This window comes from Leptonychotes weddellii, chromosome 4 (genome assembly GCF_054177405.1).
Source record: "Leptonychotes weddellii isolate Sample4059 chromosome 4, ASM5417740v2, whole genome shotgun sequence".
Taxonomy (NCBI): Eukaryota; Metazoa; Chordata; class Mammalia; order Carnivora; family Phocidae; genus Leptonychotes; species Leptonychotes weddellii.
In genome coordinates this window covers 57,138,545-57,151,061 of record NC_138372.1, presented here as the reverse complement: position 1 = coordinate 57,151,061, position 12,517 = coordinate 57,138,545, and the positions used below count along the sequence as shown (strand labels likewise).

Here is a 12,517-nt window from a genome sequence, read left to right as displayed (position 1 = left end):
GCCCCTAAGGAGGATTCTAAGATTAAACAACAACAACAACTTACTCTGGAATTGTTCTCATTCATTCTGCAACATTTAATAAAAATCTAGAATGGGCCAAGTACTAGGATAAGTGTTGGAAAAGTGGGATATAAAGGTGAAGAAGGTATAAACCTTACCCTTGACAATAGCATAATCGGGTGAATAACTTGAGTTTATGTATCATTTGCAGTTTATAAATCAATTTTACCTATGGGGGACTCTTGACATTTAATGATTTACCATTCACACTACTCCCAAGGAACTCCAACGATTCATGACATGCAATAATATATTCATTTGCATAGGTACAAATTCGAATCACGTGTACCACAAGACTGTGTAGATGATAGGGCTGTTTGGTGAAAGAGCAAAGCTGGCTCTTGGGAATCATGAAGTAGCTATGTGCATACTGTGTATAAGTCGATGACCATATTCTTGAGCCATCTGAACTTGATAGGATTACAAACATGAAATGGGTTTATTTTTCCCATATCATTGGCTTTAACAGAGTTCATGCAAGTCTATCTTCTTCTCACTTGAACATCTCAGGTAGATTCTGTATTTTTCCAGACCCTTTCTATTGTTATAGAGTTTAGTGTAGTCCAATTTAAAATTTGAATCTCATTTCTTCCAATCCCCCAGCTCAAGTTTGAACTCTGCAAGGGAACTGAGAGAGGAAGAGAGGGCCTGGTCCGTCCTTTCCCTTCTCTTCCCTCTCTTTTGGTTCTGGCTGTTTCTTTGTGTTGTGAGGGATGGAAGAAGGAGGAGTGTCTGGCCATTGCCCTAGTCCCATGTGCTTATTACTACTGCAGCTGAGACATGATTAACTAGATATCAATACCCTCTTTGGGGTAAGCATCCAAAAGCTGGCTCTCTCATGGTGTACAAGAGAAGATTCTCTGGGGGAAGTCCTTACTAAATAATCCTTTGATTTGAGAGATCAGCTTTGGCTTGCCACCCTCCAAACCCCTTCAGCTCCATCCCTGGTGACTCACTACCAGTCTCTTGGTGTCAGATGAGCAAGCCCATTTACTTGATTCTTCATCCTCCCATAAGACGCTGCTTCAGGGCTGTCCTCCTTCTATGCCATTGGCTTTTATAACCCTCTGTGGTCATTTTGGGTTTCATTTCTCACTTCTAAAATGGGCACAGAGGGTTGATGAATAAGTCTGCCACAGAAGAGATGTACATTTGAAAATGAAATGCTGGTCTGCCCTTCCTACAGGTACCCTCAGTCTGTATGAGAGATTATCTCAGAGCCCTCTGCAATTTGGAGTTGGGAAAAAAAATTCACCCATTCCGGGGCAGGAAGAGGGTAGAAATGATGCAAGAATCTAGCCAGAATTTTTTTTTTTTTTTTGTGGAGGGCTTTCTTTATTTTTACATTTGGATCCTACTTGGCGATTCTGAGTTAACAGTCTACTATACATTCTTCTATGTATGTAGTCACATTAATTAATTGGGGACTTAACAAATGCTTGAATGTTTAGGGCTGTGTTCTCTCAAAGTATGGTTTATAAGCCACCTGTATCTAAATCTACTGGGGAGGAAGTGGATGGAAAATGGTGAAAGAATAGGGGCCCTTGTTTCATCTGGTCCCTTGAATTCAGCTAGATATCTATCAAATCATTCTGAACACCTGCAAACTCAACCTGCAATCTAAGAAAAGAATGGCTGCAATTCTACAAATAGAAAATTGGCCACTTTCTGCAAGGAGAAGTGTGGAGGTGCAGAGAAGTGAATCTGAGGCATTATATTGGAAGATGAACTTCGGGGGAGGGAGCCTCCATAAACCGGCAACTGGAAAGTGATATAGCAGCAGAGCATAAAAGTGGAACTTTTAGAAGTCTTCTCGGGTGAGTGACATCTCTGCCTGAAAGGTGTTCAGGTGATGAAGTGGGGCAGAAAGCTAGGTGGGACAGTATGGTCTCCGGATCCCCGAACGGGGGAGAATGGGGGTGCCTCCATGCAGCAGAGTTCCCAAGCATTGGAGCAGGGAAGCCAGCTACAATTAGCAAGCCTCAGAATAGGCTCTCAGCTAGGTGTTGACATAAAGCTCAAACTGCAGCATGATCAGATGACTGCTCTTGAAGCAGGGGCCCAGCAAGCAGCAAAACTGCTGTGAAACCCTGCTCCTTCCCATGGGAGGAGCTGTGTGGTGCACACAGGATCGAGCAACAGCTCCCCAGAAAGCAGCAGGGCCGTGGTGAGACTCCCAGCCCCCACCCCGCCCCGCCCCAGGAAGATGTGCACTGCATGAGTCTGTGGAATTTGGCTCACAGGAAAGTGATTGCCTGCTTTTCCCTGAGGGTGCACTGAAGAGGTGGGGGTCGCAATCATTCAGCTCTGGGGCTGGAGATCAGGGTGCCGCCATTTTTATTTTATTTTTTTCATCCTCTAAAGTGGCATGAAAAGCCTTCAGGGAACAAAATCCCCTTAGAGTAACCCGAAGCAGCTTAGACTGAGCTGGCAAGGGGTGGTGCAAGTCTGCCCAGGCAAAGACACCTGAGAATCAGCACAGCAGGCTCCTCCCGTAGAAGATCAGGAGGAACATCAGGTGAATACCAAGTTTATGGATCACACAGAACTGAAAAACTCCTGCACTAGGGGAAAATAGTATATAGAATTTGAGGGTTTTTTCTCATGATTCTTTAGTCTTTCAATTTTAAATTTTCTTTTTTTTCCCTTTTCAACTAGCTTCTGTTATCAACTCTAAGTCTTTTTTTAATTTTCATTTTTACATTTTATAGCTATATTCTTCATTTTTGGCTTCCTTTCACTGTATTCAGTTTTATTTTTGTATATAAGTTTTTCTTTCTTTACAATTTTGGGATCAAGTGTCTTCTAACAAACAGACAAAAATACATCCAGGACGAAATGTATCACCCTGTTCTGTCTACCTGTTTGGTTATATTCTATCCCCCCCCCCTTTTTTTTCTTTTTTGGTTTCTGATTTCTTCTGATTTGCCTAGTGTATATTTTGCTGGGGTCATGGTTCATTTTTTTTTTCTTTTTTTGTTCTCTTGTTCATCTATTCTTCTCTGGACAAAATGACCAGAAGGACAAATTCCCAGAAAAAAAGAACAAAAGCCAGTAATCACAATGATAGACTTAATAAATATGGATATTGGTAAAATTTCAGAGCTAGAATTAAGAATAATTAGTATAACAATACTAGCTGGGCTTGAAAAAAGCATAGAAGACACAAGAGATTCCCTTTCTGGAGAAATAAAAGAACTAAGACTTAATCAGGTTGAAATAAAAAAGGTTATTGCTGAGATACAATCAATAATAGAGGCTCTTACTGCTAGGATAAATGAGGCAGAAGAGAGAATAAGTGATACAGAAGATAAAATTATGGAGAATAAAGAAACTGAGCAAAAGAGAGAGAAACAATTATTGGACCATGAGGGGAGGATTCGAGAGATCAGTGATAGTATAAAGCAAAACAAGATTAGAATTATTGGGGTTCCAGAGGGAGAAGAAAGATAGGGGTAGAAGGTATATTTGAGCAAATTATAGCTGAGAATATCCCTAATCTAGGGAAGGAAATAGGCATCAAGTCCAGGAGGCACAGAGAACCCCTCTCAAAATCATTAAATATCGATCAACACCCCGACATATAATAGTGAAGCTTGCAAATTTCAGAGATAAAGAGAAAATCCTGAAAGCAGCTTGAGACAAGAGGTCCTTAAACTTATACGGGTAGAAACATTAGACTGGCAGCAGACCTATCCACCGAGACCAGGCAGGCCAGAAAGGGCTGGCATGATATGTTCAGGGTGCTAAATGAGAAAAACATGGGACCAAGAATACTTTATCCAGCAAGGCTATCATTCAGAATGGAAGGAGAGATAAAGAACTTCTAGGGCAAACAGAAACTAAGAGAACTTGTGAACATTAAACCAGCCCTGCAAGAAATATTAAAGAGGATCTTGTAAGCAAAGAGAGCTCACAAGTAACATAGACCAGTAAAGGAACAGAGACAATAAACAGAAACAGTGATTTTACAGGTAATACAATGGCACTGAATTCATATCTTTCAGTAGTTACTCTGAATGTAAATGGGCTAAATGCTCTAATCAAAAGACACGGTATCAGATTGGATAAAAAAGCAAGATCCTTTGATATGCTGTCCACAAGAGGCTCATTTTAGACCCAAAGACACCTCCAGACTGAAAGTGAAGGGGTGGAGAACCATTTATTTTTCTATTTTTTTTTTTAAAGATTTTTATTTATTTATTGAGAGAGATAGTGATAGAGGGAGAGCATGAGAGGGGGAGAGTCAGAGGGAGAAGCAGACTCCCCGCCGAGCAGGGAGCCCAATGCGGGACTCGATCCCGGGACTCCAGGATCATGACCTGAGCCGAAGGCAGTCGCTTAAACAACTGAGCCACCCAGGCGCTCTGGAGAACCATTTATTATGCTTATAGACATCAAAAGAAAGCTGGGGTAGCAATCCTCATATTAGACAAATTAGATTTTAAACCAAAGACTGTAGTAAGGGATGAAGAGGGACACTATATCATACTTAAAGGGTCTATCCAAAAAGTAGATCTAACAATTATAAATATTTATGTGCCAACTTAGGAGCAGCAAAATATATAAACCAATTAATAACAAAATTAAACACATTGATAATAATACAATAATAGTAGAGGATTTTAACACCCCACTCACAGCATGGATAGATCATCTAAGCAGAAGATCAACAAGGAAACAAGGGCTTTGGATGACACACTGGACCAGATGGGCTTCACAGATATATACAGAGCATTCCATCCTAAAACAACAGAATACTCTTGAGTGCACATGGAACATTCTCCAGAATAGATCACATCCTGGGTCACAAGTCAGGACTCAACTGGTACCAAAAGATTGGGATTATTCCCTTCATATTTTCAGACCACAGTGCTTTGAAACTTAAATTCAATCACAAGAGGGAATTTGGAAGGAACTCAAATACATGGAAGCTAAAAAGTATCCTACTAAACAATGAATTGAACCAGGAAATTAAAGAGAAATTTTAAAAAATTCATGGGAACAAATGAAAATTAAAACACACTGTTCAAAACCCTTGGGATACAGCAAAGGCAGTCCTAAGAGGGAAGTACATAGCAATACAAGCCTTTCTCAAGAAACTAGAAAAGTCTTAAATACACAAACTAACCTTACACTTAAAGGACATGGAGAAAGAACAGCAAATAGAGCCTAAACCAAGCAGGAGACCAGAAATCATAAGGATTAGAGCAGATATCAACTAAATAGAAATGAAAAAACAGAACAGATCAACGAAACTAGAAACTGGTTTTTTGAAAGAATTAATAAGATCAGTAAACCCCTAGCCAGACTGATCAAAAAGAAAAAAAGACCCAAATTAATAAAACCATGAATAAAAGAGGAGAGAACACAGCCAACACCAAGGAAATACAGTCATAAGAACATGTTATGAGCAACTATATGGCAACAAATTAGGCGATCTGGAAGAAATGGATACATTCCTGGAAACTTATAAACTACCAAAACTGAAACCGGAAGAAATAGAAAACCTGAGCAGACCCATAACCAGCAAGGAAATTGAAGCCGTAATCAAAAATCTCCCAACAAACAAGAGTCCAGGGTTAGATGGCTTTCCAGGGGAATTCTACCAAATATTTAAAGAAGAATTAATTCCTATTCTTCTGAAGCTGTTTCAAAAAATATACATGGAAGGAAAACTTCCAAACTCTTTCTATGAAGCCAGCATTACCTTAATCCCAAAACCAGACAAACCCCATCAAAAAGGAGAATTACAGACCAATATCCCTGATAAACATGGATGCCAAAATTCTCACCAAGATACTAGCCCATAGGATCCAACAGTACATTAAAAGGATTATTCACCATGACCAATGGGATTTATTCCTGGGTTGCAAGTGTGGTTCAACATCCGCAAATCAATCAATGTGATACACTACATTAATATTAATTAATATAGATATTTACAAATAACATCAGATAAAGGGCTAGTATCCAAGATCTATAAAGAACTTATCAAGCTCAACACCCAAAGAACAAATAATCTATCAAGAAATGGGCAGAAGACACGAACAGACATTTCTCCAAAGAAGACATACAGATGGTCAACAGACATGAAAAAATGCTCAACATCACTTGGCATCAGGGAAACACAAAAGCACAATGAGATACCACCTCACACCAGTCAGAATGGCTAGAATTAACAAGACAGTAAACAACAGATGTTGGTGAGGATGTGGAGAAAGGGTAACCCTCCTACACTGTTGGTGGAAATGCAAGCTGGTGCAGCCACTCTGGAAAACAGTACGGAGGTTCCTCAAAATGTTGAAAATAGACCTACCCTATGACCCAGCAATTGAACTACTAGTTATTTACCCCAAAGTTACAAATGATCTGAAGGGGCACCTGCACCTCAATGTTTATAGCAGCAGTGTCCACAATAGCCTAACTATGGAAAGAGTTGAGATATCCACAGATGAATGGATAAAGAAGATGTGGTGTATATACACAATGGAGCATTACTCAGCCATCAGAAAGGATGAATACTTAGCATTTACATCGACATGGATGGAACTGGAGGGTATTATGCTAAGTGAAATAAGTCAGAAATACAATGATATGGTTTCATTCATATGTGGAATATAAACTGCATAGAGAATCATAGGAGAAGGGAGGGAAAACTGAATGGGAAGTAATCAGATAGAGAGACAAACCATGAGAGACTCTTAACTATAGGAAACAAACTGAGGGTTGCTGGAGGGGAGGTAGGTGGGGGCATGGGGTAACTAGGTGATGTGATGAGCACTGGGTGTTACACACCACTGATGAATTATTGAACTCTACATCTGAAACTAATGATATACTATATGTTGGCTAGTGGAATTTATATAAAAGTAAATAGATAAATCTGGGGAGAATAGGGATAAAATGTGAATTCCTGGGCCCCATATCCTGAAATTTGGGCTCATAAGGGTAGAGAAGGAGTCAGGAATCACAATTTTCAACAAACGCTCCCAAATTTTAGAGATACATATTAAAGTTGGACAGCCACATGTCTTGAGTTCACTACATATTCTCTTATGTCCTCCCAACACCACTGTGAAGTCAGTGGGGCTGGTATTATCCCCATTGTACAGATGAAATTGAGATTCAAAAGAGAATCATTGACTGCTAAATGGCAGAGTAATACTTCACTCAATGCTAGTGATAGTATCAACCTGCCTTGTTGCTATGCTACTGACCACAATTTCAAACAGAAGATATCACTCAATTTACTTATCTTTTTTTAGTTTACCAAAGTAATAAATTTATTTTAGAAAATCCATAAAGGTACAAAAATTAAACATATTATCCCACCATTCATATATATTGTTTCTGCATATGCCTTACCTGTTTTTGAAAAATTAAAATCTAATTATATTTTAATACTCTTTAGTAACATGCTTCCTAAAATCAATGTATTGTGAATTCATCCATTAAACATTTTCTTCAACGTTATTTTCAGTGGTAATATAGTCTTCTTTGTGGACTAAAATTCTTTAACCAATCCACTGTTGATGAACAATTTAATTATTTCAGTTTTTTACTATTACAAAAAGGAGCTTTGAATGTTAGGCAGCTTAAAGAGGAGTTGGGGACTATATTGTAGCCGTCTAGGGAAAATGAAGCCAAATTTTAAAGGTCATTATATTAAAAGTGTACAGGGTCTGAAATGATATGGCCTATTTCCACAGTCACTAAAAAGATTATTTTATGTTGTTTTCTTAACAGGAACAAGACCATTTTGTTTTACTTTAACTTGTTCAGCTGTACCAGTCCCTCTGTGGTGGTAAACCTACAGTGCCCTACCACACAGGTAAGGCAAAAAATGCATTGCAATTTTGAACATTCTTGGATAAAAGAATCAGCAATTCCATTTGAATTCTGTGTGTGTATGGTTAATGATGAATTTATAGAAGATGGGAAGACATAAGTATGAGCTCATGTTTGTTCATATACAATCAAAATGAAGCAGGATTAATCATTATGGTATTACTAAAGATTCTCAGTGATTTTGTTGAACCACCTATTTTTATAAAATGAACAAACTGCAACCCTGAGAAGTGGTATTTTTCTCAAGATCCATATTAGGAAGAGCAAAGCTAGCTACTATAACTAATAAACTCGAGTTTTTCAGTGACTTAACATAATAAAGTTTATTTCTGGTCATGTGACAGTATAAGGCTGGTGGTTTTGGTCAGTGGGCAACTCTTCTCCAAAATCCTTTCATCTGGTGGCTCTGTCTTAAGTCCTTCTTGTCATCTGCATTCACTTGCCAGAAGGAGACAAAAGATAAATAAGCATCTCTGCTCTTATAAGCCTTGGTTTAGAAGTGTTCACACATTACATTTCTACTCCTACAACATGCATATTATTTTTATATGTTCACACCTAGATGCAAGAAGGAAAGACTAAAGCAGTGCCATTGTGGGATAAGGCACAGACTTCAATGGGCAGTTAGTTGGGTCTTCTATAGTCTATCCCTCTGTCCTCCAGAATACCCTTCTTCCCAAGGGAGACAACCCAGGATCCCCCATAGTACTATTTTTAACCCAAAGTCCAAGGATCTCTGGGTGATACATCCTCTCTTTATCAGGTCTTTACATTGAATGCACAATGGGGTATGAGGCTGGGACTATTAGAATACAAACTCCAGTTCAGAAAGGGAGGAGTGATAAATGCACAGGGGTTTCCTGTGCATGGCACTGGAAAACATTCTTATTCGACCTGGATTGTATTCCCCATTTCAGCCTATGGTCCTTTAACCACCTGGGAGGTTATTTCCTGTCTGCTAGCCTCAGACCACATCATTGCTGAGCATTGGAGATATATGCTCTTTTGAGGGCCATAGAACTTTGAAGCTCCCTTCCTGTTGTGCAAATTTAGCACCTCAAAGATTATTTTAACAGTCAAAGACCTTTTCAGATTAGGTCATGAATTCTTTGGCAGCACAACTGCCTCAAAAATGTAATAGGCTTCTAACTTATTTGCTTCCTCTTTGTTCCATGTACTAGTAAACCACACCCAAAGATCTTCTCTGATCTAGTTTGTAAATCTGCTTGTTTGCTCTCTTCCTCATCTCTCTCAAAGACTTTTGATATCTTATTTTCTGCTGAGACTAAAGCCAACTTGAGATATTGGCATCTTAATTCTGTGACTACCTCTACCACAAGACTTTGTTTTCTACCCCAGTCACCCACTCCCAAGATCAAATCCTTGACCTTGTCATACCAGTAATTACCACCCCTCGTAATCTCAATTTCAAACATCCCAATGTCTGCCCATCTCAATCCCTCTAACATTCCAATTACAATCATTCTATCTCACCGGGACCTACAAACCCCTAATGTTAACCCCTTCACAGTATCCCTCAGTTCCATCATGTTTTCATTTCCCTCTCTGACTTAGATTTCATGACCCCTCTTTAAATTCACTCCCTTATATAAACCCCCAATTCCTTTGCCCCATCCCACGTAGTTGTACTTCCTGCAAAACTTCATCCCTAGCTAAGTGCAACTTTCTGCCTATTCCATGCTTGAACTCAGGCAGCTGTGAGTTGTTGGAGAAAACCTACATAATAGTTCTTCCGATTCAGAACCACTAATCTCAGTGGGCCCTTAGTGCTGTCCCACAACCACGCTACAAACCCCTTGTCTATTCACTAGCCTAGCTAGAAAACCATTTCTAGAAAACAATTCCACATCTTTTCCTCTTAAGCCTCTAAGAACTCTGTCCCAATCTCTTTGTCAGCCTCTGATTTTGCTTCCTATTTCACTGAGAAATATAAGTGTTTAGAAGACAACTTTTAAAAGCTCCTACAGTAATATCCTCTTGCCTACCTGTCATCATTTATGTTCATATACTTCTTCAGCCTTTCCTTATCATAATGTGGATGAACTGCCTGTGCTCCTAAGGTCAGCCCATCCATTTGTGCATTATATCTCTCTCACACACTCAAGCACATCATTCCAGGAATTTTCTGGGTTTTTTTTTTTTATTACCATTTTTCCTTCTCTACTAAATAATCCCCATCAGTATACAAACATGCTGTTATTTCCTCTATCTCAAAAAATTCTCTCCTTGATCCAACACACCCCGCCCTCCAGGTACTGCTTCATCTCTCTGTACCTCTTTTTTGTAAAAGTCCTCAGAAGAATAGTCTGTATTCAGTGTGTCTAAATCCTCTCTTCTCATTCAGGCTTTTACTCCTACTCCAATTTTCTCCAAATGATACCATGGACCTCCATATTATTAAACCAATGGCCAATTCTCATTTCCACATTTATTTGATCTAACAGCATCGTTTATTCAAGTCCTCCTCCTTAAAACACTTCCTTGACTTGGCTTCTAGGGCACAACATTCTTTTAGGTTTCCTCCCAACTCTCTGGCTACTCCTTGTTACTCTCCTTTGCTGGTTTTTCTTCATCTTTCCAACACCTTGTAAATGTTGGATCTCCCTCCCATACCAAGCTTAGTCCTTTTCAAAATCTACATTTACTCTTTTGGTGATCTCATCTAGTCTTATGGTTTTAACATCATCTACATGCTGCCTTCCTTAATTTATTTATATATGCCCTCCAGATAAGTCTGCTCCCTGAACTCCTCATCTTTATATGCAACCAACTATGCAATGTGTCTACATGGATGTTTAGTTGGCATCTCAAATTTAACATCTCCAAAACTCAATTCCTAACCTCTGACTTCATCCTTAAAATTATTCTCCAAACTCAGCAGTCTTCCCTCTTTCAGTTAAGGTCAGCTACAAATAACATGGAATCATCCTTCATTTCTCTTTTTCTCTTGTACTCATGTGTGAATCTTCAGCTAATTCCTCTGGTCTCCATTCAAAATATACCTGGACTAACTACTTTTCACCTTCTCTTCCTTTTTCCAAAGAACCATCGTCTCTCTCCTAGATTAGTTCAATGACTTCCTGACTGGTCTCTCTGATTTTATCCTTGCCCTAATTTCTACCCCTTACAGTCTCTTTTCTACCCAGCAGCAAGTGTGATCCCATTAAATATGTCACATTTATGTTTCTCCTTTGTTCAGCCCTTGCCCCCATGGCTTCCCAAGTTACTGAGTTTAAAAGCAAAGTCTTAACAGTGGCTTTACAGGATCCTTCACTGTCTGTCCAACTTTGACTACATTTGCTGTTACTCTTTCTCTACTCACTACCCTCAGGTTATATTACCCATCTCTTGTCTTTGAAGGATCCAGGAGTGCTCCTGTCTCAGAGCATTAGACTTTGCTGTTCTCTCTGCCTAGAGTACTCTTTCTCCAAATGACTAAGGCTTGATCAATAGTCTTCACGTCTTTCCTCAAATGTTACCTTTTTAGGGAGGCCTTCCTTGATTACCCATGTAAAACTGGAATACTACTCAGCTACTTTGTAGCCTCTAACCTCCTTTCTAGCCTTATTTTTCTCCATTGCATTTTTTACCATCTTGTAACAAATAATTTTACTTGTTGTTATCCATTTCGCCTCTACTAGAAAGTAAACAGATTAAAGGCAAGGGTTTTTATCTGTTTTATTCACTATTGTGTTTCCAGTGCCTAGAACAGGCTCAGAGTAGGTGATCAATAAATATTTGTTGCAGGAATAAATGAGTGAATTAATATCTTCCTCTTCCCAGTCTAGGAAATTTTCCACTGTACAAATCCCATCATTCCCATGATGAAACAAAAATATCTTTGTACATTGTTTTTTACGTACCCATGCACATGTTATTTACATTTATGTTAAGTACACCATAGATTACTTACTAAGTCATGCTTTTTTCATACCAAATGTAATCTTTTAACCTACAGTATAGCTCTTCTACTCACCAAATTCTGATTTGTATTAGAATGTTAAGCCTATATGAATTGAATATATAAAAATAATGATGAAGAACTACATTTAAAGTGCCCCTTTGTGGTAAAGGATCTATACTCTAGGAACTACAAAACACTCATGAAAGAAATTGAAGAAGACACAAAAAGATGGAAAAATATTCCATGCTCATGGATCGGAAGAATAAACATTGTTAAAATGTCTATGCTACCCAGAGCAATCTATATCTTCAGTGCCATCCCGACCAAAATTCCGATGACATTTTTCAAAGTGCTGGAACAAACAATCCTAAAATTTGTATGGAATCAGAAAAGACCCCGAATCACCAAGGAAATGTTGAAAAAGAAAAACAAAGCTGGGGGCATCACGTTGCCCGATTTCAAGCTATATTACAAAGCTGTGATCACCAAGACAGCATGGTACTGGCACAAAAACAGACATATAGACCAATGGAACAGAATAGAGAGCCCAGATATGGACCCTCAACTCTATGGTCAAATAATCTTTGACAGAGCAGGAAAAATCATGCAATGGAAAAAAGACAGTCTCTTCAATAAATGGTGCTGGGAAAATTGGACAGCCACATGCAGAAGAATGAAACT

The 12,517-nt window shown here is 38.9% G+C and overlaps 1 protein-coding gene across 2 annotated transcripts in view; it reads left to right on the top strand.

Moving 5' to 3' along the window:
• The window catches only part of SLC44A5 (solute carrier family 44 member 5), a 342,614-nt gene that overhangs the window by 276,366 nt on the left and 53,731 nt on the right, over positions 1-12,517 (top strand). For both annotated transcript variants that reach the window (XM_081818649.1, XM_081818650.1), the window contains one exon: positions 7,810-7,894. In XM_081818649.1, coding sequence (XP_081674775.1) covers positions 7,810-7,894 — 85 coding nt within the window. The remainder of the gene's footprint in view (positions 1-7,809; positions 7,895-12,517) is intronic.